Genomic DNA, 27,928 nt, shown 5'->3' on the forward strand with positions numbered 1-27,928 from the left:
TCGCCGATTGACGCCAAATATCACACAGCCCTTTGGGAAGTCGTGCCACATAAGGTCCCCAAGTTTGGTGTTGATTGGCCATTCCAAACCTAGGCAAAATGTGCCATGGTTTGAAATCCCATTCAGTTCAATGGGCTTTCCCACGGCCTTTCAGCTTCGATTATAGCGCCACCTTTACACCGAATGCCACGAAATTTTTCAGGTGTCATCAAGGGCCCATGGGGAAGGATTGACCCAAATTTGGTGTCAATCAGACCTGTGGTACTGGAGATATAAAATGCATGTAAGTCAATGGGATAATTTTTTTTGTATTTAATCTGCAATAATAGCGCCACCTATGAGCACATTAGGGTCCACTTTGGTGCCTGGTGTCAGGGGATGGTGCTGAACAATTTGGCACAACTTTCATGTCAATGCGACTTGTGGTTATAGAGGAACAAATTTTTCGGGTTAAACAGCGCCACCTAGGGGCTAGTTGCACCAAATTATGATATCACATATGAGATCACTTCCTGGTACTAGCGTTTTGCGTCAATAATCGTTAGCTTATAACTGGAACATTTTTCCTTGTATCGATCTGGGGAGCACAAGCCTGTATGAGGTTGGTCCAGAGATGGTCTGTCCCAAGTTTGGTGTTGATCGGACTTGCGGCTTGTGAGGAGTTAATTCCAAGAGGTGTGTCAGTTTTCGCGAAAAAATTATAGGCGGAAATGGGCGTGGCCTATACCACGAGATTCAACAGGATCCCCCGAACGCGTGGATATAAGGTTTTTCATATATGCCTTCGTAGGCGGGAGTTCCAAGCCCGAATGCAAAAAAGTTGTTATAGCGCCACCTAGAGGTAGAAGTGTGTGAATTTTGGCACCTGAGTTACGTGCAGTGAACTTACCTTACCTACCCTATGAGTTTCGCGTCCCTAGCAATTACAGTCTAGGCCACAGTATGCGTTTTATGCACGGAAGAATATAAATAATTAAAGCTGCAAGCAGCGTTGGGCGGGCCCTCGCACGTGTAGGGCGTCGGTGTGTGAGGTACCCGTGTTGCATATTCTGGATCTCTGAAGGTGCGGCTATGAATTTGCTACGCGCTTCGGACGCTGCATGAAGGTGTTTTACGTCACTTCCTGTGTCCCCTTTGTGGCACTACATAGCACTTGGCACTATAAATATAAACTAATATTGGCATGTAGATGTGTTCGGGGTGGGACAGTTATCAAGCACGTAAAGTTTTGTTCAGATGTGAGCATGTACACTGAAGTTACAACAACTTCCTGTGTCATGGCGAAGAGTTGATCTTTGACGCCACGCCATGGACACGCCCATTGACGAAAACTCACAGATAGCACAACTTTTCATCTTCAATGCCTTTAGAAGGCACAGCAGAAAGTTGAAGTGGATGCGACTAAATCCCTAGGAGGAGTTCCTTAAAGTACGAAGTGTGTAAATCATCCAAAAATGGCCGTAAAATTCAAAATGGCCGACTTCCTGTTGAGTTTAGGGTATGGGTTCTTGAGGCTTTTTTGTGCGTCTTGATATGATACATGTCCCCAGAAAATTTCGTGCATGTAGGTTGAACGTGGATGAGGGGCTAAATTTTTCTAATTTTGTAGGGGGCGCTAGCGAGCCATTTTGCCACACCCATGCACGAAACCCATAAAACACAAAATTGAGTTTACTTTGCAGAAAAAAGAGAAGAAAAAAAAATGAATCTCTTCAGTTTCAATAGGGACCTCGCACAGTTCGTGCTCGGGCCCTAATAAAAATCCTAACGATTACAATAGGGTTCCCAGCTCCGCAGAAACAGAGTGCAGGCCACATTCCTCTTATTTGGGGCTTTTTTAAGTTAGGTTCATGCTTCTTGCTGAAATTGATGTGACAGTGTGTGTGCAGTTTACAGTGGCGTCACTGTGGCAAAAGAAACTGCCTGATCACTGCAGATACTGGCAAGATTAAACAGCGCAGAAGTTCCACTTAGAGGCCACTCCAGTGAGATATGCTGGTAGGTCATAATCCACCATCAAAAATGATTGAATAGAACAACAGTAGCAAAATAATTATTTGGAGACAGCAGCATTATGCACACAAAACAAGTGGGTAACAAAAGTGATAAGAGCTTTTTCACTCAACTCCACTGTGCGTTAACACCATTGTAACAGAAAAAAAAGCCCTTTTGTTGCTCAGCTCTTGATTATTGTCCTTCACTACATCAGGGAATATGCTGTCTCATACAGCATACATGAATGTTCCAATGAAAAGAAAACATCTCCCTGAATGTTTCATCAAGTATGCAGTAAAACGTCAAAAAAAGTCAAGCATCTAAGGCTAAAAAGCAGATTTCGTCAGCACTTTTGTGCCTTACTAAAAATACCACCAGTGCCAAGGGGACCATGCTGGGGCAGAAATACAAAACTTCAGCCAAACAGAACTCTGGGAAAAATAAGAGCCACAGCCTAGCTGAAAGGTAATATCAACCTAGAAGTCAAATACATGTTTTTTGCTTCTGGAAAGTGATGGAGATGACAAGACATCACATAAGAGACTGGCAAGATTGGCAGTAAAAGAGCAATGAGGCAGTCACAGCAAACCTGATCAAACCAGACAGAGACATTCATGATGATTCATTCAGAAAACTCACACCTGGAAAATGCTTATTTAATAACACTGCTAAATCAGAACACCCTGTCCTGCTCAGACCAGACTCAGGTCTCAGTGCAATTGCTCATCATTCCACAAAACCAAAATTGTGCTTCGAACCCACAAGATGCAGTCTGACAAAGTGTCTCCTCCTGTCCACCAGGCTGACAGCAGAATTCAGGATGTGCCCGCCATGGAAAATAAAGAAAGCCACATCTGAGGACAGCATGTCCTTCACTCGCCCCTGACAACACTGGGCTGCAAGATCAAAAGGAACTCTTAAAGAGACCTCAAAAAATGAAATTCCAACGCTGCACTTTTGCTGAATCAATTTGCCGCATTTTCAATCACCCTGGAGACTGAAACTTTATGCTTATTTTCTTTTTGCCAAAGGATTTACTCTGAATTTCTTTCAACAAACAGGGACATATACACACACATAAAAAATATATATATATAGTCAGTGCTGGGCAATGATTAAAATTTTTTAATTGCAATTAATCGCATGATTTTCTTGCAATTAATGGCATTGTTTTGCGCAAAATTGAATAATGAATTCTAAAGTAGTGTATTGCACACTTTTGATTTAAATGTACTGCTACATACACAAAAGTGCAATAACATGTGGTTTGCAAACACTTTAAACAAATAATGTACTTTTTACCAGCAGTATTCCCTTTAGACAGCAGCAATAAAATATTTCTTGAGGACCTTGTGCTCGACCACTTCACCTCACTGTAACAGGGAAAGTTGCTGCTTAACATAGACTGTTTCTGCTGCTCCCTGATAAAAGAAAAATGTTTCTGCTGATACCTGCTCAGAAAAAAATCCCAAGAAAACTGGACTCTGATGGTAACTTGTTTTAACAAGCTAGATAAAAGGTAATTCCCTGGCAGTGGCAAATAGCTTTGGTTTAATATTTCATTTGATTTCATTAATGTTTAAGTTGAGATTTACAAGAAATATTTTATTGCTACCGTGTAAAGGGAATACTGCTGGTAAAAAAAACCCCAAAAATATTATATATATATATATAAAAATTGTAGTAAAAATGTCATGTACCAGCAGAGGTCTGCTTGAACTTCTCACTTTTCTTCTTCCTCCATTTCCAGGGCTTGAGGAGGCGTCCCAGAGTGGCAAACTTACTCCGACGACGGATGGGTGGAGTGTGGGTACCAGAGACCAAGGACTCAGAACGCATGGCGGCCAGCCTCTCTACTTCCTCAGCTGTAAGGGAACAAAAAAATACATTTAAAAAAAACAGGGTTGAGTTTAGGCGAGGGTGCAGAGGAGGTGACATTCTGGTAATCATGCAGGAGAGCTAGCAGTGAATACAGCAGACACGTTTGCTTACAAAAACATCCAAGCAGCAAGACTCCGTGCCAAGTGGCCTCCTGAATTCCCTAATAACTGGATGAGGTTGGGAGAGGATAAACAAAACCTGCATATCAGATAGCATTACGCAGGATATGCTCCGAGTCTAAACAGTTTGAGGCTGCATCACACTGAGCTGTTGGCATTAGCTTTCCAAAACAGACAGATAAGGGCCTCATTAAGGGGAAATCTTTCTACTCCTCATCAAATATTCACAAGTCCCCGCCCTTTAGACTTTAACATACCGTTGGACATCAAAAGCAAAGAATGTTAAGCATTTTATTCTAACACAAACTATTAAAAGCGAAGTCATGTTACACTTGAAAGATTCTGCAATCCAAGGCTACAAACAATCCCACTTATAAAACAAGTAGACACCAGTGCGCACACACACACACACACACACACAAGGTTTTAGCAGAGGTATGATCATAAACGAGGTATTCAAACTGAAATCCCTGACTCATAAGGACTCACCAGCTTGTGAACAGATCTAAAAACTGTCAACACTGCTAGCAGCAAATAAACTACGATTTGCCTTTAGATACGGAGCAGTTTTTCTACCCTGTCTCTTTCCTACAAAACAAATTTAACACAGACATTCAAGTAGTCTTTCAAAACACTTATAAACAAAGTAACATGCTCTAACAGTTGAATGCAGCCATCTTGCAAGAACAGAAGACCAGCAGAGTTGTACTATTTCATTCTTCTCACTTAAATAATGACAGATTGCAGACTGTAATTTGCTATGTTTACCTTCAAGGCAGTCATTGGTTTCCCTTCATTTCCACACAAAATAAAACTTTCAGAGAGTTCATACTTGCTTTGGATGGGTAATCCATTCTGTTTGCTTTCATTCTGGCAAACACTTGCAACGATAGTCTCGCATTGCCAGACATCAAGATATCGGCCTCATGTCCCCGCCCAACATAGAAAGAAGACATATCACCTCACTTAGACAGGTTCAAGAATGAATGAACGGATACCAATAGTTGCCTACAAAAAGCCCTAACCCCAAAAAATATCTTAAAAAGAGAATACTTGTATGAACCTACAACACTAAGTGGAAAACAAAAAAAAGCAATAGAAACACAGAAAAGGCTTCTCATGGCTGGGTCTGGATAACAGACTAGAGTCTGGATGTGACCTCTAGCACAGTTTGTCATGTCAGTTGTCAGTGTCACCACATTTCATCAGATCATCACCCATGAAATGCTGTCAGGGAACCTGCTGGTCACTTGATTTTATATAATTACATCACAATCATGATGTTTGCCAACATAGACATATCACTCTACAGGCCAGTCACCTCCCCAGGGCAATGAGCCAGGGTGATAAATAATGTGACAGTAATGCAGTGGGAATCAGTGACACAGACCATCACCTGAACGCTCTGGTGCCTCAGAGCCAACCATCTTAGTAATCCAGCCACCACGGCGCTCTATAAATAACTCCACAGTCAATGCTAATCAAATCCAGCAGAGATTCAAATTACTTCATTAGAGGCCCAAAGGACGGATAAAGACAGGAAGACAAATATTCACATCTAAGCTGAGTAACATCACAACCAGCTCTGTGCACTGTACACACTTTTAGAAACTGCAATAAAAGAAATGCCAATACCAAGTGAACATCTGCTCACAACTTCAAATAATTCTTTGTAGGCTATCTCCCACACATTACTGAAATATATATTATATTGACAAAAGAAGCCTGTTTTTGTAAATAATTTTGTGAGTAGGTGATTTTTGGTGCATTCTGTAAAGATGAACCCTCTGTTCTCTACCCAAAGGGGTCTATGACTGTCTGCACTGGTGCAAAAGACTGTTGATGCCCAAATATTGTTTAATACTACCAAATCTTTGTTTTTTTCCCCACTGAACCAGAGTGTCTGCAGTTTAAGAACATGCTGTTGTAATTATTGGCACGCTTGACAAAATCCTGGCAGAGGGGAGACAAGCTCAATCTACAGAGTAAAAAGGACAAGGGGAAAAATCCTCTTCCAAGTATCCAAACAGTGATTAAAAATGGTCTGGTGTTTTTCAGGCAGGTGATCATTTCCTGACATACTAGCATTTGTGTCTCATAGTTATGGTGTTGCATATAACCTACATTATCCCACTACTGTAACAAAACACAAGGATGTGCTGCTTTTAATTAAAAACCCTTGTTTGTGTACCAAGATGGCTGAGTGATGATGTAATGACACTGAACTGGAAATGGCTTTGTGCAAACAGTCTGCACAGTTTGATGCCATTGTAATAACAAGCTAAATGGGCAAACTGGATTAATAGGCTACCTAAGCTTCTCGCAGGAGCAGGATTTCATAAATATATTTTTTTGTGACGCAAACAGGTAGCAATTGAAGTCAGAGCCCAACCCTAACCTATAAGAAGTTCTGATCCAGTCAGAAGCAGTTTCCACAACAGCAACACTGAATCACTGTCGTTTTGTGTTTAAAGGGCATGTACGCTGCCTGACCCACTTAAAAGTACAGAATATCGTCACACGAGCAGACACATGAAGGAGACGCAAAGCACATTCAATGATGGAGCGCCTCAACTGCCTGTCAAAACGCGCATAGGAACCCATAGGCATGGCGATCGCCAGATAATGAGTAGCAGCCTATATCCCGGATGGCAGTACCGCAGGGCTACTATGGGCGAAAACCACACAAGGATTGAGTCTACTCACCGTCCTGTGTGTCGTTCCCGCGACTGCAATTGCTGCAAATGTGCTTTATCTCTTTCCCGATGTGACAGTGGATCGTAAAGGGCATGTTGTTGTTGTGGTGCGGATGCTGGCCGTGCCCTTTCTTGTTGCCGAGAGACATTATTTTGACCAGGCTGAACGCCTTTTTCTTGGGCTTCTCCACCGCCACGGGCGTGTTTTCTCGACACTCCGTGGTAAACCAAGTGCCGTGCATGACGGTGGGCGCAGGATCCACCGTCGGGTAATTGGCAGTCCTGAACATTAGGACGCGAAAACGGAGCAGCGCTTCAGTGCGAGGTGTTAAGACGGTGGCTGATTTAAATTAAAAGGGCAATCAATTGAGTCCTACCTGACCTACAGTAGCGGCTTCCATCAAACCCAAATCAGCCGCTTCCCTCTGCTGTATCCCCCACACCTTTACCTGAGACCCGAATACGTGCAGCTACTTGGTTGCGCAATGCAAAAGTCTGTGCTGCCAGATCCAAGTGAGCTAATAATAAAATAGAGAGTGAATACTGAACAGCAACGACTACCTCTCCCTCCCAGAGCTGTAGACTGCAGTCAGTTGTAGCTAATCCACGATTAGTGGAGCTGAGTAGTGAGTGCCTGTGATTGGCTGCATGGTGCGCCCCTCTAATAGGCCAGTGTGACAGAGGAAAAGTTGCTCGTCTAATTTCCCAATAACTGCTTTTTAAAGGAAGTCACCTTATGACACACCTTTTCTGTATTTAACATCAGCTTCAACTGCACCTAAGCAATAATACATGAAGCCTCAATTCATGATAACTGTCTAAGCATAATACAAAATGTTATATACAAAAACAGTGAGTTATGATGTGCTTTCGGGTTAATCAACATATTTGTTATTTTGTCAGAAGAGTTAAATGATAATTCATCTAATATAATCTGAAGGATTGTACTAAAACGTAAAGTAAACAGTCCACAAGAGACTGAAAATACTGATGATACTGTTAATGATTTGGTTGAACTGATTTCCTTATGCGGTCATTGTACTAGGCTACTGAGTCTTGACCACAGACCTGTGTGACTATGCAAAGAAGAAATATGACTAAAGTCAACAATGAAGGGGACTGGACCAAAAACGAAGCCCTGTAGATAAGCTTTTATGTGGATTTTGAGTTGCCAACAATGATAGAGCATTTTCTTTGTGAAAGGAAGAAAATGAACAATGTTGCCATGTCAGTGATACCAGTCAGGTGCTTAAGACATGTATTAGGCAGTAATTAAAATTAGATGATTTACTGTAAAATAAATAAATAAACATACTGAGGTCTTCCATAGTTACAATTTAGCAGTTTCCTCTTGTATCTGCTGTTAAAGGATTTTTAAATAACTAAACTCCTCCTGAAATAGTGAACATTTGCATTGCTGTGTAAAGCTCTTCAATAAGGCAGTACAGAAAATATGACTTTAAGTTTAATTTTAAATACTTTCTTTGAAAGTAAACAGCTGAGAAATAGGCTAATGAGAGTTGATTAATCAAGAGGAGGAATAGCTGTGTGTCCTCTTTGAACAACTTGGTGTGCACACCTCCTAAAGTAGAAGACAATGCAAAGGTGAAATGATTTGCAGCAGCATTGCTTTCTGAAATTGTGTTTAAGTATGTTAAGTGTGTATCACACACTATTTTCTTTTGTGGGAAATGCAGGGACCTTCTGGTAGGTCACATACACATGCATATCAGTAATTAAACATTATCCACAAATGACATCAGTGGATAGCAAATTAAGGGTATGTCCTCCACACTGATGTAAAACTGATAACAAAGGCTAAAAGATTATGTGAGATTTGGAAAGTCACTTTTAAGTGCAAGGGACAACTGAGATGGATGCTAAAATAACAGCATCCAGCAAATTTGGTCTTTATAACAGACAAGAGCCCAGAGAATTAAAATCAAAGAAAAGGAACACAGCAAAGGGACCGTAATCACATATCAGAAAGCTCAATCCTTCAAATGAGAGAGCTCAGCCTAAAGTAATAGCAAAGCATTAAATATTCTTTCTTTACATCACCAATTCCAAATAGCCACTCACTTGATCCCCAAAGTTACTCAGCCCATTTTGGGGTAATTGATATACATTAATGGCCAGTTAATGAGGCGTTAATCATGGAAAAGATAACAGACCCCATGGCATTTCCAACCACATTTCCTACAGTGAATGGTCGTGGGTTGGGGATGAGTATCTTTGATGTTCCTTCAATGAGCTGCAGCTTATTCCAATGACATCAAAGCCTTCTCTGAAATGAGGGACAGAGGCACTTCATTTACTCCATGGTGCAATGCAGCAGCTGCCCTCAGTTGCCTCTCTGCATTCATATACATTAAAGTTTAGGATACTGGCAAGGAAGAGCTATTTTTATGTATGAAAAACATTTAGCAACAAAGAGTCAGAGCTTAACGGATAAAGGAGCGAAAGTCTTTGAATGACGTAAAGATACTGTAAGTATGACTCTGGATGTGTGTGTGTGTGTGTGTGTGAGAGAGTAAAAGAGTAATGCTTTAAACAGTCAAGAACTGCATGTTGCAAATGCTGTCTTGCTGCACCACAAACAAGGACAATGATAACTTTTCTTTCTCTGTTTACTCCCATCAGTGCACATTATTCTGTCTGTAGACCTTGAATTATTTTAAAAACTTAAATAAACAGTGCTCTGTGCCAAGGCCCAACGCAGGCATTGGCCTCAAAAGTTGACTTACATGGGGCCCACATCTTGTCTAGCTGGAGGCCACTCAAGCCTCACTTTCATATTAGATCATTCTTTCAAGAATCAGATAATTAAAGGTACAAAATAGGTCATTTGTCGCATGTGGCAGTGTGGTTATGTAATGACTGTCAGGCGTTTCCTCACTCTTCCTGCCTTAGAAAAAGTTCCTTTGATTAGATGCATTTGGAGAGTTTGTGTGTTGTGTGGTGGTTTAAAGTTTATTTCAGAGGTGCTTCCATTAAATCTTTTGGGTTGAAACTTTGACTAATTCAACATAAAATCCTGGCATCAATGTTGCTCTTCAAAATCTAAATATACTTTCTTTTGGTTGACAACATACCTGACATTTGTCACAAAGTGTCACAAGAAACGTAAACTGTCACAGTAAGCTCACCCAAAGCTGCTAAAAGAAGAATTTGCCAATCCTCTCTGTTGGATATGTTGGCTCATAGTGTTGTGCCAATAAGCCTCAGTCAATGTTAGTTCATACCAGTGGAAAGCATGCTGTCTTCTACACTTATTAGAATACATTCTAAATAAACTGTGAAATGGGTGAGATTCTACTTAAAAGAGAGTTGTTGCCGTTTCTTTAATATTTTGTGATTCTGGTTCCAACTGGTTTCCATGGATGTGGTGCAGGTTTTAGGCAAAACAATCTTACAACTTCCGACTGAGCAGGCTGTCACTACAAATCTGCTGTTCCAGTTCTCCCTGAATCTCTCTGTCTCTTCCCATCTGTCATTCTCTCTCTGCATTATTATCTGTCTTACTGCCTCATACTTACACACACACACACAGTACCACATTTTCTTGACAAAATCTGAAAGAGAATTAATTAGATGGTAAAAGTGCGGTGCCTTGCCTTTTCCACTTTTCTTATTTGCAGTAGGGAAATGTGAATGATAGTTATGCAATTATAACCTGTAGGGGGAATGGTTCCTCATCGTTTTATGCAGTTCTTAGCTCCACCTTCAGCTTTAAGCTCATTCTTCTTCCTGACAGGCAGCAGAATAATGTGACATGATTATGTAAAGTCCACAGACTGCAGCGCTTCACAAGTGAAACTGTGATGTATTCATTTGGAAAAGAAGGACAAATGTCAAACTGAGATAGAAATTTTTCGACTTGTTTTTATAAACAGCTGTGCATGTCGACAACTTTTCCTCTTGACATTAACAGTCACTGTAAATATAATACTGTTCAGCCACTGAAGCTAACAGAAATATTCATAGAGCACTGTCACAGACTGTCAGGGATTGTGGTAAGATGCTTGCGACTACAGTTCCAGAAAATTGTAAACAGATGACTGCTCGCTTTTCATCTTTGTTATAATTCGCTCTTGCCTGTCTTTTCCTCTTCTCCCCCTGTCTTGTCCTGTCTCAATATGTTTTCTGTACTGCTGGATAAATTGACAAGCATGACAGGGCATGTTAACAGGTAGTAACACAACATAATATATGATATTTTGTGTGATATATACCTTATAAGGACCATATTGGTACATGGTGACTGTACAACAATGATACTTTCTTGACAATAAGTGAATACTTTTCCAATGTAGTTTATACTTTCACTTGTTTCTAATAAATAACAACCAGTATCAACAGTTTTATGCAGCATTGTTGTATTATAGGCAATCCCTCATATTTTTTCTAAAAATCTTGAAATAGGTAAAACTGTACACGTACATTCCTGCTGTTTTGCATTCGAGTAAGAAGGTAGTAACTTTATGCTATGTGAACACAATTGATTATTATAAAGTGTCAATAAAACCATAATGTAATTACCAGCAACTGGTAACGCTGATCAAAAAGTTTGTATTATGGTCTGCAAATAAAACCTGTAGCCTATTAGGCCTACATGACATGCTGCTATCACATTGTGCCACTCCATTTCAGGGCTGCCAAGCGTATCCCATAGTACAATGCCGCCATCTAGTGGAGTAATTTGGTGACAGATTATTTTGTGTCACACTAAACAAATGATATACAGAGGGTCAATGATGAGTTGTCCGCTGCTTATGTGCCTCATCCCAAAACCGAATGCATGTTATTGGCAATGTCTTCTGTGCTTTATAAATGCCAGGGATATTGTTATGAGAACTGTACTAACCTTGGCAGTATGAAAATAAAAGGAAATCTGCCACTGATTGGCTAGTACTCGTTGTCTCACTATGGTTAGCCAATCAGGGGCAGAGTAGAGGCCGATGGCTGGTTGGGGGGAAAAAATTGCGCATTCGTACGTAGCGACGTCATCGAGACGTGGCTTCCATATTCCACAGTCAGACATATGGCTGTGATGTTATCGAATAGCCATCTTCATAGCGAAAAGGATACGTCCATAACGCCAAAATGAGCAAGACAATAACGGATGGTGAGTGTTTAACACTGAACTAAATTATACCTCCATTCACTCCGCATTTGCACGAACCTTAGACAGGAAGATAGCGTTAGAAAGTGATGCTTTAGGGTAACGCTACCTTTAAGGCTAATATGGAAACTGTACTGAATATTGTAACGTTAGCACTGCAAAAAATGTGGCGTTTATTGTCACTGTAGCGATAGTTGTCTCTATACTGTGACTAACCATACCGTTTTAACATTTCTTTCTCCAGGTTTCCTTCCCCTTTCCTCTCTCCGTCTTATCGTGCCCCCTCTGCAGCTTGTGTCTGCAGCTCTGTGGGAGATAGTGAAGCAAGGAGCTGTGATGTACTACGGTCTGCTGGAGGAGTTCGTTACCACAGTGTTGGAAACAGTCCCTGAGCTGCTCACGTACACTGAGAGAGTCCAATTAGTTATGGGCCTACGTGCAAAGGTAAGAAAAATAGGTATCTATTCTACCTAGGTGTCTTAATTCTGTAATACTGCTCCTAACTGGCCATCTGCTGTCTACCAAAAACACTAACTAGAGGGTCCAATGTGCTAAAGAGATGAGAGATTACACTTGTTTGGTCTGCAGTTACTCAAGTACTGTACTTGTGTAACTTTGAGGTGCTTTACTTGGGTATTTTCTTGTTCTGCTACTTTACACCACTGACACTTCTACATTGTAAACATGAGTATTGTACTTTTTTACTCTCCTAAATTTATTTGACAGCTACTCTGCAGAAAAATATAATAAACATAAAACCATTATATGCCTCACTCTTCCTGCATCACCTAGTATAATAATATGATGCTGAACATTATGCATCAGTAATAATACTTAACTTACAATCTATATATAATTCTGTAACACAGATGGGCGCCAATCTGCACAAAAGGTACTTTTACTTACGACGATAATAGTTTTACTCATAATGAAGACCATATTCCTACTTTTTAGGTAAAGTTTCTGAATGATTTTCCCATCACAGGTTGTCTGACAGTTTGAATTGGCAGAACCAAATAAGTAGTTGCCCTCATAGACAAAAGATATAGGATTGTTGAGCTCATGATAAAATATAAAATAGCACCGCAGGATTTGGTAAAGAATATATTACTACAGCTTATATATGCTTATATATTTGTTTGCAAAGTTTTTGTGCACATTAAGTATGTGGAAAGTATACGTAAATCAAACTGCATCATTAATAATTAATTAAGTTTAAGTCTTTGCAGACTGCAGAAAAATAACTAAAAAAGGGGGAGATGTACAGTGTGTGCATTAGAATAGGCCAGCTGACACAACCAGGTTTCTCATGCTCTGCGTAAACTATGCACTTAACTGTTTAATATTATATTATATTTTATTACATTTAGACACAACACAAAACCAGGAAAATTGAGTAACCATTTTCATATAAATGCTGCCAGTGCTTTGCTCGAGGTGCTTGAGCAGAGCCAATATAAACTTCAAAATGAAAGCATTATTATATATTATTCACGTGATCCCGCCAATCCAGCTGCCTCGCAAGGTAATGTGATTTGGGCAGCAGGACTGCTTACCACGTGAGACCAACAGTTGGTTTCCAGAATCCAGAGTTCAGAGTTATTTTCCAAGGCATAAAATGTGAGCAAGCCCGAGGCAGAGCAGTTGGGAGGCGTGGTTCAAGGAAACACTAGTGCACTTACTCTATGGCAGAGCTAGTCAACTATATTGTTCAGGGGTCCACATTTTCAGAAAGCTAGGGCCAGACATTTCCCTGAGCTATTATTGTTATTATGTACGTATACCTGCCACCACATTTTCAAAACTTTTAATTTGCGACATAGCAAAAGTAGCCTAATTATAAACTAAAAAAGAAACTACATAGGTCTAAAGTAAAGTAGTAAAGTAAACACATATTTGAAACAAATGTAGTCTGCAACACATCATGCCAGCTGTTTGGCAAGCTGGGGAAGTTTACATCCCAGCATTTCCTATAAACATTTATAGCCTTTTTTTGTTTGTTTTCTGTCTACTTCTACGCCTTTAATGAACCATTTCACTTGTTTTAAACAGGTAAACATCAGTTAACCTGTGCCACATCCATTCAGTACTCTCCAGTTCTCTTTAACTCTCAAAAATCAGATACACAGATAGGCCTAGCCTCCACACCGCTAGGCTATAATGAGAGACTGCACTTATTTGACTGGGCAATGGTAGACAAGGCCGGTTGATATGAAGTGAGGGCATACTGCAAACAGTGATGAAAATGCTCGTTTGTGAAGCAGGCAAGAGTACTCAGTTTTATGGCATTCATGTGAGAGAAGCTGAATTCGCAGTAGACAATAGCATGCAAAGGAGGGCTTTCGTCATCCACAATGCATGTTTGTGATTGGTTGTTACTGTCAGCACAGCAGCACTCTGCTGGTTTTGAAGGATTCTTGTGGCAAAAATGTCCATTATTCGCATGATTTTTTTTCTTTAGGTTTTAAATTGTATGTATTTGTAAGTACAACTGATGCCCCACCAGCTGAATAGGCCTGCTCTACGGACTGTGCAAGCTATGCAGAAGAGCCGGGTAATTTTATTCCTGGAATACAAACCTTTTTGGCATCATGCGACACTGAGCAACTTTCATTGGAATGAACAGGCCCCCCCACCTCTGACGCTGTATCCAGTTCTCTTTATACATCCATGACCTCCACATCTGAAAAATAAAACCTTCACTAAATTGTCTTGATGCCAACAGGTGGTGCTAGAGTTGTGTCGCAATGATGATTTCGCCAGCCCTCAGGGCATCCAGCCTCATCTGAGTAGAATAAACACCTACATTACAAACCAGGAGAAAGAGGTAGGTGCTCTTGTTAAATCTCCATCATTCTGTTTGTCATTTGCATTCACTTATGTGCTTTTTTATTTCCTTCGTAAGACTTCCAGTTCTGAGGTAAAAGCATCAGTGACAAGCTTCTTTAACCTTGTTCACACTCTAGTGGAAGATCAATGCCAGAGGGAAATATTTTATCAGGTGAGTTGGTTGTTATGATATCTTTTAAGATTATGTCCTATGGGGAAGAAATGTTAAAAGTTCCTATCATTATAAATGCTGTTTGATTTTATTCAGGTTGGTTGAATGGTAGCCTTAATATAAATATCACGATATGTGGTGCCATCAAAGTGGCCCTGCAGTATTTTGAGAAGTGTTACGAGTACTTTTCTCTTTATTCTTTAGAAAACCTTCCCAACAGTGTTCGGCCCTAAATATGACTCAGCCCTACAAGCTCTAATGAGAAAATTCCTCTTCAATTTGCAGAAGCTGCTGCCTGTTCCAAACCTTGAACAAGTGGGTACCTGACAAATAGCAATCCTGAGGCAAATAAAGCAAACAAATATAGATATTTAACATTTACAACAGTTTCAGGTGGACAACTCCACCTATTTAATGCTCACTATGTTAGCAGTAGTTAGAAATGGTAAATGTTTTTCCGTCCTACTTGTTCTCCACAGAGCATGTTAATTGTAACTTTATTCTCCTCTGATATGTTTTGCTCGTAAGTATTAGTCATAATAATTCAGTAATGCAGTAGTGTGCTGGAGAGTTGCAAGATAATTTGTTTTGTAACCTGCATGTGAATCAGCTTTATAATGGATATGAGATGCCCAGCAGATATTATTTTTCCCTGTCTGTATTAACTTGTTAAATAATTATATCTACATTGATGCATATATTTGTGGTTACTAGAAGAGGGAGAACAATTGACAATCACTGGTTTCTAGTTGACCCTTCTCTGTGAGTTGTTGAGAGACATTCTGGCAAATGTAGAAAAGCAATTACTGATGTAAAGGTACACAAGACAATTTTATGGACGTTGTTACAAAAATACAAGAAAAGTAACTAAATATAGGACAACATAACACAATAAATGCAAAGGTGGAGTGAATGATGAATATAATAATGATAATTGATTTTGCTTGTTCTGTTCCATTTCAAGACTTCCCTCAGTCTCTCCCCTTTTATCTTGAAAGAGTGCGTAGACTTCATGAATCAACCTGAGCCCCTGAATACACTCATTCAGCATCACAAACATCATGGGCACAAAGTTCCACAAGGTAGCACCTAACAGGAAGTTTCACACAATTCTTGATTTTCTTTTGTATTAATAATTTTTACTTCAGTTTTAGTAACTGAAAATAATTTTGTGTTTGTTTTTTTCCAGCTTCATCTTCCTCTGGTGATGATTGTATCCTTTCCAGCCTTTCCTATCACCTACCAAAGGTGGACAATGTTGAAGGAGACACACTTGTCAAATCTGGAATCTCACAAGATCGGAAAAGAGATAACTTACTTGGCAGTGAGTCAAAAAAGGACAAAGAAGGAAACTTGAAGGAGATCAATTCAGAATTGGTTAGGAATGTAGAAAGAAATGGACAGCAGCATGCTGATGATATAACTGAAGAAGAAGGAGCCTCTGTAGAAGTAATACTTCAGCCTTTTGATGAGAGTGAGTGTAATGATGATGACGACATGGACAAAAAAATGTGTCACCATTTGAAAACTGGCAGTAGGACCTCTCCAAAAACCTTCAAGTGTCGTGTTTGTGGCAAAGATTTCGGTTCCCTTGGCAAACTAAAGAGGCACAGGATTACCCACGGTGGTTGCGTTACAAACAGAATGAGTCAGACATATTCTACGAGCCAAAGTATCTTTTTTGATCAGATAAATTTACACCCTAAACCAAAGACTTGTATTGAGAATAATGCTTCTAGAATAGAAACTGAGCTTTCCTCTTTGCCAAGTGCCACACATAACCCATCAAATATAATTAATCTTCCTAACTTTGAGCAGTCTAATCATGGCTATAATCTCGTCTGTCATGTTTGTGGCAAGGTTTTCACTTACCCAAAAAATTTTGACAAACACCGGAGGTTTTGTGCGGTCAATAGTAAACAACAAGTAGAGACAGGCCCACAGTGTTCCACTAGCTTTCCCAGTCACTCCAAACCAACCCCTGCTGATAAGACCAAAGAGTCTTTCCCTAGTGAAACTGAAACTGGGCCTTCAGGTGTTTTACCCCATGAACCAACATCTTCCGACTCACCACAAGAGCAAACGTGTAAAAGAAGCAGTCGTGTCAAACAATGCTCCGTATGTGGGAAAACATTTACCTGCTCTACTGACTTGACGAGGCACATGAGATTCCACACTGAACAGAGTCCTCACCTTTGTTTGTATTGTGGGAAAGACTTTGACAACTACGAAGACTGCGAGGGACACCAGGAAGGTAAATGCAGAGTTTCAAACCTGCATTCACAGGACAATTCCTCGAGCAACGCAAGTAAAGGGAATCAGGAAAGTGGTGTAGCTCAGATCCCAACAATCACAGATGCACCTGCTAACTTGCAGGCCATGCAGTCACCTCTGACGTGTCCGGAATGCGGCCAGGGTTTTACGTACTACAAGAGGTTTGAGAAGCACCAGAGGGAATGTTCCAAAAGAGCTCCTCGTAGGAAAAAGCGAAAAAACATGAACCATTTTATTATAAATGCGTGTAATGTCCGATCAGCTGACAACAATGGGAGTCATTCTGAGACAAGTTATGAAACAAAGGAAATTGCAGAAACGGCACTCTCCGCAGACGGTGCATATGGCTGCAAGGCAAAATCTCGCACAATCAAGTGCACCATGTGTGAGAAGAACTTTTCAAAAATTGTCCTCATGAAAAGACATTATTCCGAGTCACATAAAGTTAGCGGCTCATACCCCTGTCCTTTGTGCAAGAGAGCTTTTGTCAGGTTGTGCGAATTGGTTCGACATCAGCAAAACAAAAAACTGTACCAGTGCGCTGCCTGCAACAAATGTTACACGAAGCCCGGACTACTAAATGATCATGAAAAAAAAGTACACACTGCAAGCGTAACACCACGCGTTTGTGAAACATGCGGCAAAAGCTTCAAATATCTCGCTCATCTGATTCTGCACCAGCGCAAGCATAGAGAACGGCAACCTAGCGTTTGTTCCTACTGTGGGAAACAGTTCAGTACAAAAGACTGCCTAAGAGCGCACATGGTGAGGCACACAGATGGCTACCCGTGCCCAGTATGCGGGAAGAAATTCTATCAAAAAACATACCTTAAATGGCATCTGTATAAACACACGGGGCAAGAGCCGTACCTGTGTGACACGTGTGGGAAAGGCTGGCCGAGTGCAGCCCAGCTCAAGCTTCACATGGTCCAACATACAGAGGAAAGGCCGTTCAAGTGTGAAGACTGCGGCGTGTGTTACAAGAGGGGATCCCATTTGATGGCTCACCGTAGAGCCAAACATATTGGGTTGCGGCCATTCGTGTGTGAGGTTTGCAGCAAAGCCTTTAGATTAAACAATGAGCTGAAAAAACACACAATGGTTCACACGGGGGAACGGCCATACACGTGTCCAAGGTGCAACAAAACATTTACGAGAAAAGCTCGCCTTAGGGAACACAGGGAAAAGGCATGTGTGTAACTTCATGCCGTTTGTGGACTGTGCTGTGTTAAAACGAACACGATTCATGTGCCATTCTACCACTACATACAGTACATACATGTACCATAAGTTCTGACATCAGCTGTGCCTCAATGCTGTATATGTATGATGCCTTTTATAGTTAAGCCACAGATGTGTAAACTACTCCATTTTGTCTGACATTGTGTGACATTTTCCTTCACTGAGAGTAAGAATGGCCTTGCTGCACAGTGTGTCAAATTAAAGTCTTAAGGTTTCTCCAAGGGCTGCAAGAAGCTCAAGTCTGTTTGAGGAGGAGGAGGCAGACTCATAATTTGGATGGATTCATTCGTAAAGAGCACAGATAGTGTTAGAACTGGTGAAACATACACTCACGGTAATATGATGCTTTAATATCTGTTGTGACATGCTTAAATAAACCCAGAAGACACATAATGAGTGCGTTTCTTGATGAATGTTGTTTGAACAGGGCTTTGCCTTTGCATACATAGGCGTGGAGCTGAAATGGTTTGCCAGCTGAAAACGAATGGGCAACAATTTTGATCAATAATCGTAATTTTTCAAGCTATAATGCCTTACACTCTGTGAGACCAGTTTCTTAAATGAGAGTTTGCTGCTGTTCATTGTTGTATAGCATTATAAATATCTTTAGGTTTGGGCTTTTTTCACTATTTTCTGATGTTTCTAGACCAAACTATAAACCGATTCAATGAGAAAATAATTGTCAGATTATTTGATAATGTAAATTATTATTTGCACCTCATCATAGGATTAACAGCGGCTGGAAAATACATTTTCAAGTATTACAAGTAATTTGATTAATGGTATTCAAGTTTCTAAATTAGTATGTTTAAGTTTAATGTTTTTCCATTGAAATTTCAGACTGCATACGAACTTTTGCCCGTGCCTGAAGCAGATATAATCCTTTACTTCAGCAAACCACAATGTAAAAAATATCCCTTTTTAAGTAAAAGTCCTACACTCGAGCTTTTACAGAAGTAAAAGTGTAAAGTATTTACAGCAGAATACACTATCTGAGCACTCCATGTGCAAAGAGGCTCCTTTAAGAGTGTTTATATTACTACATTTATTGTATATTATGCTGTTTACAGGCATTTTCCCACCGTACCTACATTTGGGCACCGTTGGGAGAAGAATTTTAAAAAGTAATCAGCATGTACTGATTCATGAGATGAAATTACTCTGTAAATTGCAGGCTGTATTACGAAGTGTTACCATTTAGTCTATAAAATGTCGAAAAATTGCCAAAAACTTGTTTCTTGGTAAATGTCTTGAGAGGTTAATCAACTGTTAAAATTGTTCGTGATTCATTTTCTGTTGATCAACAAATTGATTATCCAATAAATAATTTCAGCTCTAGTGTATGTATACACAGTTTAACCGTGTGCAGTAGCCTACTGCTGCAGAAAAAGCACTGCTCCACCAGAGAGCAGTGGTGCTCTGGGGACGATTTTATGTACAGGATGTGTGAGTTGATTCATTCTTAATTTCATGCATCACATCCCACGATTGAGACACGCAACAAAGTTCTGTGAAAGCATGTCTAGCTGTCAAAGTGAAAAAAAGACTTGAAAATTGTGTTTTCCCACATAGGGAACTGTGGTCTCCTTTAAGTTTGACAGTATAAAGAAGCAATTAATGCTAAATCTTTTATTAGATCTGTTGTCTGAAACATCAGACCCATCTTGTCTATTTTCCTTTCATTTGTTCTATGCTGAGCTCTGTCTCAGCAGAGCACAGAGGAACCCTCAGCCTGGGTTTTTCCTCGTCTGCTAATTAAGAAACAGTGTTGAAGGCAAGGTGATAGAGGGTGACAGCTTTTTCGAAGAGGAAATGAACATCTCTGTAATAACCGCACGGTTGAGGTGCAAGGATGTTTCTGTTAGTCCTGTTTAATGAAAGGTGCAATAAGGGAAAAACAAACACTGTATACTGTCCTATTTCGCTGCACAGGCAGAGTCTTTTTAAAGGGTTGGGTACAGGATGTTCTTTACAAAAGCACATTTTGAAGTAAAAAGGTTTGGTTGTATGCTCTCAAAATCACACTACTTGACAGCAAGCAAGTAAAAATCAAAAGAAAAGACATCCCACAAAATGAAAGCAATCTCCAGTGGGCTCTGCAGTGTCTTACTAGTAGGCAGACTGCCACTCCTCTGGGATGTTCTGGCTGCCTCTGTCTGCAGAGACACTAGAGTTTTTCTCTGACTGAAACCTCTATCTGTCCTGCTCGCTCTTGATAAACACCACAGAATGGAGTGGACTATTAACTAAAGAGCTTAGGTCCCCTCTGGCCTCTTCTGGCTCTGCTGAAGTTAAGACTCATATCTCCTGGTCTCAGGCGCAGGTAGCTCAGCATCATATAACATGCTACATCAAAGAGTTTTCCTAGTTACTAATGAGCCATGGCTGCTGTCAGAATTGATGCTGTAACTACAGGATAATTCCCCATAGACCATGATACAAGAATCCATACAATATCAGTCATTTTGAATCCGTAACGCCTTCTGGTTTGGATACAACAATGGCACTTGATGTGAACCCATTTACTCCCAACCCAACCACCAGAATCCAGACATGTTATATGGACATATCTATGTTATATGTCTGTTATATGGACAGAAACTCTAGTATCGTGTTTCAGCTTTTTAGAAAGCTTGGTAAATGTAGTTAACCCTCTGTGAGAAACTAACTGTATGTATAGGCATAAAAAACAACAGCAATTATGCTAATCAGAATAATGTGTAACATTCTATAATCACATAAATATTAGTAGTTAATATATAGTATATAGTTATTATGTCATATGATTACAGATTCAATTTTATGTTGGATCTGTGAGATTTGCTGGAGAAAGGATGGGAGCAAAATGTCCCCTTGGTTCTATCACTTAATTCCACAGAATAATTCTCTTCAGATCCCAGTCATTTCTTCTGTAGGCTATTAGCCTGTTTATACACAGACTTACATAACTGTCTGCTAATTGCAGGCATAATTTATCATAATGTTCTGTATAGAGCACACTCAGTACATCTCTGTTTCATTTGAAGAGTTTCACTCCAAAATACGTTAAGCAATAAGACATGGTATGACAACATGACAGTTCATACTGAAATCTGAATGGAAAGTAGCACTTGGAATATTTATTTTGTGCCAAAATATTTGAGAATAACTAATGGCCTGAGGATTAAAATGGAGTGGTGTAGCTAATCAAATAATACATATCAGCTGTTAATGTAAAGGTTTTTTTCATCTCATTTAAACAGTAACAATATTGACAATGCTGGTTTGGAAGTGAAAGAGCCAAAATGTATCCTGACTTTTATCATTAGAAAGAGGATCCAATTTTGAAGGACTGCTGAGTGGTGCAATGCAGCTTTGATTGAATTGACTCCGAGGTTTGCAGCAGTGTTGAACGGATTCTGACTCTGTAAAATCTCTTACTCAGCAGAAATGTCCTTAAGAGCTGGTGCACTATGGAAGCTGCACTAGTGACGCCAGCAACAAATGCCATCCTGTAGACATTCTTCATATCCACTTAATGGATGCTCATCGTTTGTCACCCCACCTGCCTGACATTATCTCACTGATAATACACATTTTGTTGGCACATTAGATTTCAAGGATATCACCCACCCATCCTTTGGGCATAAGAGTGGATACAGTGCGCTGCCTCCTTTCTTTTCTTTCTTTATACCCAACAGAATGCATTGCATGTTGCTTTAAATTCAGTAAAACCAGCATCAGACAGTAAGTGATTCAGGCGGAGCTCTCTCCTCCAGTGTAATTGGTCCTTGGCAATGCTGCCATTCAGAATGCAGTGGTATCTTTACCCCTCTCTGCCCGATGATGCTGCCACACTTACTATAAATATGACCCATAAGCACATCGTCATGCAGCTTTCTTTCAACTTGGGAGGCTTTTGAAAAAGGCGTTATTTCTCAGCTGGCACGTAGAAAGCACATCACAGCCAGGACCGTTTCGCACACTTCCAAGTGTGGCAGAGAGAGAGAGAGACAGAGAAATGAAAAGAAAGTAGAGAGAGATTCTGGGAAGATGCAGCTTCCTGCAAGCTCTCAAAGAGGACACCTGCCTGTCATTTTCTTTAAACCATCTTGCTACAGACGTTGGCACTGATGGTTGATTGAACTTTCATGTAGCAGGAGCATCCAGTAAGGGTCCTGGATATAGCGTTGCTATTTTTGCTCTGATTTTTCCCACTCATGTTTTATTCAGAGCTGGGATGCTTCAGCACAAGGAGGCACATGAGCAACCAAGTAGGGAAGATGGATGCATGGTTGTTTTTTGAGATGCAGTGTATCATATGATGGTCTCCCCCTTCCTTCCACCCCTTTAAAGTACACATTGTGAATGTTGCATTAACAAATCCGATACACATATTAGTAACTACCATATTGCATACTGTCTTTATTATTCTTTTATAACTTGTTGTCAATTTCATATATTCATATTTTTATAGGTTTATGTGTATTTTATGTGTACTGTTACGCACCTACTCACAGAAAGCGTTCCTTATACGCGTAAAAACTACTTGACAATAAAGCTGTTTCTGATTCTGAAATGTCAGCTGTGTGTGTGTGTGTGTGTGTGTGAGATTGGGGGGGGGTTGTATGATGGAGAGATAGATTGAAAGCGACATTGACGGAGAACTGATAGTAATCGCTTGCCGCTAATTATCACCACTTTGTTAAACACTTTTGCTAATGGCCTCTAGTGTTGCTGCAAACCGCTAAAAACATCACATCACTGGCTCCAGCCCAGCTACTTAATCTGAAATTCCCTTTCCCTTTGAGAAAAGGACAGACAGCTCAAATTGGTGATTGCAAATTCTACTTGTTCTTGAACTTGTAGTTACATTTAGCTGCTTTTTTCAACAAAAAAACTGGATCATCTGACTAGACCTTCATCCATGAAAGTGTATATGCAAATCATTTCTAAATTATTAACAGAGTAGTGAAACACAAAATAACAAAATATCTAAGCGCATAGAGAGGCTACAGTTAAATCCCTCCCAGTGCCTGTGTTTTTCTCATATAATGTGAATTCTCTGGTAAACCCTGCTGGCATGCAGAGCTCTGCAGCAGAAATTTGTCCCTTCCCAACATGCAGCTGGTGTGTATTGATTGTACTCTTTCGGACAGCAGTGCTTACTGTACACCGAGATTGCAACACAGAGCAGCAGAGGGAGAGGGAGAGAGAGATGCAGGGAGTGGTGGGTGGTGAATGAGTTGAGTTTAGCTTTTTTTAGCTTAATGTGGCTGCAACAAAGAGTACATGTACATGCACACAACCAAACAGCGCGTATTAAAGCTCTCTGTACATGTTGCATACTTACCTCTAAATTTGTAGACATGATTGAATTATCAGTATAGTATATGTGTAAGGATATGTGCAAATACAAATTAGCTAGGGAAGTACCCCCTATCATCTATCCTCCAACAACTGCAATGCAGCCAAGTACGGGCTTCGGCTTTGCCTATTTGCATTCAGGCCAGGTATAATGGTGGGAGCTCCAGCCATCAGCGTTCCCACACCTCTACCCTGCACATGGCATCCAGCTGTTCGGCACAATTAACATCTGTACAGTAGGTGTGCTGTGATTAATGTTCCATCTGCCAGAGCAGACCAGAGAAGACCCCAAGCTTGTAAGGACAAGCTAGCCTGTGTGTCGAGGCTACAAGGTGAATTGAAAAAAAAACGTAAAAAGTATTCTAAATTGCAATATACTACATGATGCTTTAACATACTAGTCATTAGCTGTGCACAAATTCTGGCATGGCTTGAAGCAAGTTCTATGTACATAACATCTTTGATTTTATTAGAAGTTAACAAATTTTACCTAGATGACCCCTTAATTTACTCTTTTCTTTTTGCATAATTAACAAAAAAGAGAAAAACTCTGGGATTTAGCTATTCCTGTTTAAATCACAATATTAAAGAAACATGAATGTGCAGTATTCACAACACAACTGTACTGAAAACTACAACTGCAATTGCACCAGACAGTCTTATATTATAGTTAAAGGTATCTCACAAAAACAGTATGAGTATCTATTAATTTCACGGAGTATTGACAACAAAGGAGTATTACCGAAAGGTGTAGAATGCAGAGAAAGAAAGGAGACACAGAGTAAAAAGGTTAGGTTGATTGTGTGAGCAAAGATGATAGAAAACTCACAGATGTCTAGTCTCTTTCGTATAAGGATCTTAGTGGAAAATCAAAAGAGCTAGCTGCTGTAATATAGAGAGTTTCTTGTGTGCAGCATGAGCGTGGAGACAGAAAGCAGATGGGGTACTTGAGCTGCTGAATGATCGATGAATAAAAACAAGCAGACAACCTCTTCTAGTGAGACAGATGCTGTGTCAGCAGGCAACACATACACATCACACTAACAAGGAACAGATATTCATGCATGCACACACCTCAGAAACATGCACACTGACAATAGACAAGGTCAAGACCATAGACAAGAACCTTAGGTAACCAATAATGATTGTAGTTCCCCAAACACTGTAATCTCTCAGCTACTAGTCCAGATGAAAATGTTTGTGTGTGTGTGCGCGTGTGCATGTGAGGCTTAGCTATAGCTCCATAACAGGCAGTAATGATTGAAATAAAACCTGTGAAGTAGGTCAACCATCCATGTACACCTACATCCTCAAATGTTTTATGACTGGTGACACAGCCGTTGATAGCTGCACAGTAACTGATGCCATTATGTTGTTATGTCTTTGCGACTGTGTGCGCGGCAAATTAACTGTGGGGCAAATTACATTAGTGCAGACGCTAAACAGGTCAATGCAATAAAGTGATGTTTCATACGTGCTCCCTGATTCCATTAGAAGCCCATAGAGTATCTGTTATTTGTATGCTACAGTCTCGTTCCTGGAGATGTCAAACATGTAGTAGAGGCTTAATCCCCATAGACACCACTGATCCATGTATGGGCTAACTGAGCTCAGTTTCAGCATCAGGGAATAAAGCAATGTTGGCTGTGAACCTTGGATTCACCTCCAGATTTTCACACAGGCAAACACATCAAAGCAAATTACACAACTCAATCTCATTGGAGCAGAGGTCAGACTGCCAGTGTCTTGATTATAACGTGACTGGGTTCGATATTAAAGTGTATTCTCTCTGTGAAGTGGCAGTTCATTGATGAAATCATGAATACAGTCATAAAATGTCTGGTGGCTCCAAAATAAATCTACTCACAAAACATTGATCCCCTTGTGTCACTCTTTGCACACTATATGAAATCATTTTTATGATCCATGTAGAATAGTAGGCCGTGTTTAGAACCCTTATAATCGCCCTGAAATAAACATAACAAAAAGAGAACCAAAGCCACTGTCTTGTCCAGAACTACACAGAGATAATTGCTTAGTTCTTGTTTCACATCCTTAGCAGCTCTGTTCATTTATCATTATTAAGCACCTGGACACACAACCACGAGACTTTTGGTTTCCTTGGCAATAAGCAAGCTAAATCCTGCTCCACTTCTTCAGGTGGAAGTGAGTCAACAGTGCTGTTGTACAAATCGCCCCCATACCATCCTCATGCTTTGTGTGAGCTCGCTCTAGAGTAGGGAAATAAAAAAAAAGGGAGCATAGAGACAAATGACAGAGTCCTGCCATCGACAACAAGCTCGTCTCCACAGGCCAAACACTCATGGGCAAGAGAAGCCTAGACCTACAGAGGCTTATATGAGATAAACATGCTGGGGGGGCTTTTTATTCAGCAGTCACTCATCCAGGTAAACACAACTGAGCACCCATGCTCTTTTCCAGGAGCGCCCTGGTTCACATTGCTCACCTGGGAGCTGTCAATACAGCAGCTACATTGTTGAGCCGCTGAGCAGCTGCACAAGAGAAAGATGGAGTCACTTTATGATTAAAGTGATGACCCTGCGATTACAATCCCCTCAGCCTCTAGAGTACAGAATGCTGTCCTGTCCAACTGTCCTGACTTGAGATAACACAAATTCTGCTTAGTTTCCTTCCACAGTCAAACACATTGGTGCTGAAGTGATTAGCTGACTAACTGATTTGCTGGCAGGTTTCCAAGTGTGAGGAAGATTTGTAACATTTCTTTGTTTATACATGTGTTGGTCGGACAAAACAAGCAATTTGAAGATGTCACTTTGGTCTCTGTGGCGTTGTGACACATGACGTGGTGGACTGAATTATCAAATGATTGATAGAAAAGAATATTAGTTGATTAATCTATAATGAAAATAATCTGTAATTGCAGGCCTATACACAGACAGACACACACACACTGCTTTGTCATTCAAAAAGCTTACAACAGAGGATATTTACACTGTGCTACTACTAGCCTATATGTGTACATTATTCTAAACTTTAGTTTAACTGACAGGTTTTTTAGTTTTCCACAAAACAATTAACATTCCTCTAAAAAAAAACACTCAAACCATGTTCTTCATATCAGTGCATTCAATAGAGCAAACCCACAGTTACCAGCAAGACATTAGCTTAAATTGCAGTCTACAAACCATCTCCCAAAACCTTCAATGCATGCTCTATAAAACCCCTTATTGAATTGGGCCACATCCAAACACCACAGTAGACTATAGGTGTGGTACTCATCTCACACATTTTGCTGAGTGGATAGATGGCTGTGACTCCAGCAAGCTGAGATGCTAGGGCAAGGATATATTTATAAAGTTGCAATAGCTCTTAGGGCTGTGAGGACTAGGTGTTTCAAAATATTAGCACCAAGGGAACAGAGAGTGCGTGACTTGTGATGTCATTCTAGTCATTACACATGTGGGCACAAATGAGACCAATAAGAGATAAGCACATGGGTGACTGCTACAAACATCAAATATCTTTCAGAGGTGATAAAAAAGACTGACTTGGCTACCAGGAGGCCTGTTTTCAGATGCAGTGTGTATGTTAATCACACTGTAGTGCAAAAGATCTGAATCCTGTTGACTCAGTCAGCATAAAATGCCATGTCACCATGGTAACTGGGGATGCAACAGCTTTGTAAAGGGTGATGGAGACAGAAGACTGCTCACCAGGAGCATCATCACGGGATCTATTACAACTGTTTAAAATGTGGTGATTAAAATCTACCCCAAAAAAGGCTGAACACACCGGATATCCCATCAGATTTTGTGCACCAGGACCACAGCCAAAGCTTGGGCTACTACAGGTCACGTTGAAGCTTCTTCATAGCCTATTATGTAACTGCGCTGAATTACAGTGGTAGCAATTACCAAGAACTGACTAAATCAACATTTACACAAGAACAGCGTTTACAGGTATAAAATCGCTGTTTAATATCTTAACTCCATCACTGTTTTTGCGCCAGACATGTCATTAACCACCAGCGTTAGTCTACAAAGTTGCATAACATTTCAGTCACATTTCTCCCTGCCATGCAGGAATATTTAGATCTATCCATTAATGCATTTTAAAGGGATACATCTCACAGGAAAGCTATAACACCAATTCACAAGAATAATACCCTGTAGGGTAAACGTTGTAATTTTTTCATTCGCGTAAACTAGGATCGTATCTCAGGCTGTAACCCCCCCCCCCCCCCCCCCCCCCCCCCCCCCCCCCCCCC

At 40.3% G+C, this 27,928-nt stretch overlaps 2 protein-coding genes across 15 annotated transcripts in view; one reads left to right on the forward strand and one right to left on the reverse strand.

Moving 5' to 3' along the window:
- The window catches only part of LOC123965192 (phosphatase and actin regulator 1-like), a 50,581-nt gene that overhangs the window by 22,409 nt on the left and 244 nt on the right, over positions 1–27,928 (reverse strand). For 3 of the 11 annotated variants that reach the window (XR_006823646.1, XM_046041763.1, XM_046041767.1), the window contains exons 1-2: positions 6,702–7,241; positions 3,696–3,860 (exon numbers count right to left, since the gene is read on the reverse strand). Coding sequence is in view for 10 of the 11 variants with exons in the window: in XM_046041763.1 (XP_045897719.1) it covers positions 3,696–3,860; positions 6,702–6,981 (445 nt within the window). In the remaining variant the exon portion in view is untranslated. The other 8 variants (XM_046041764.1, XM_046041773.1, XM_046041766.1 and 5 more) reach the window with 8 other exon arrangements.
- LOC123965191 (zinc finger protein 665-like) lies at positions 11,707–18,723 on the forward strand. Of its 4 annotated transcripts, none has more exons than XM_046041758.1 (7): positions 11,707–11,819; positions 12,061–12,260; positions 14,542–14,643; positions 14,722–14,817; positions 15,022–15,132; positions 15,782–15,899; positions 16,007–18,723. In XM_046041758.1, exons 1-7 carry the CDS (start codon positions 11,798–11,800, stop codon positions 18,289–18,291), a joined length of 2,934 nt encoding a protein of 977 aa, XP_045897714.1. In that variant the 5' UTR covers positions 11,707–11,797; the 3' UTR covers positions 18,292–18,723. The 4 variants fall into 4 exon arrangements, with proteins under 4 accessions (XP_045897714.1, XP_045897716.1, XP_045897717.1 ...); XM_046041760.1 differs by having other exon boundaries at positions 15,103–15,132; XM_046041761.1 differs by lacking the exon at positions 16,007–18,723 and having other exon boundaries at positions 15,816–15,899.

The sequence above is a fragment of the Micropterus dolomieu genome, unplaced genomic scaffold, assembly GCF_021292245.1.
Source record: "Micropterus dolomieu isolate WLL.071019.BEF.003 ecotype Adirondacks unplaced genomic scaffold, ASM2129224v1 contig_8836, whole genome shotgun sequence".
NCBI lineage: Eukaryota > Metazoa > Chordata > Actinopteri > Centrarchiformes > Centrarchidae > Micropterus > Micropterus dolomieu.

Bases quoted from the DNA above. Each gene is read 5' to 3' on its own strand.
- LOC123965191 (XM_046041758.1), top strand. From the start codon at position 11,798: ATGAGCAAGACAATAACGGATG. The intron at 12,261-14,541 runs GTAAGAAAAATA...TGATGCCAACAG, and splicing joins TTATGGGCCTACGTGCAAAG to GTGGTGCTAGAGTTGTGTCG. The intron at 15,133-15,781 runs GTGGGTACCTGA...TTCCATTTCAAG, and splicing joins CTGTTCCAAACCTTGAACAA to ACTTCCCTCAGTCTCTCCCC.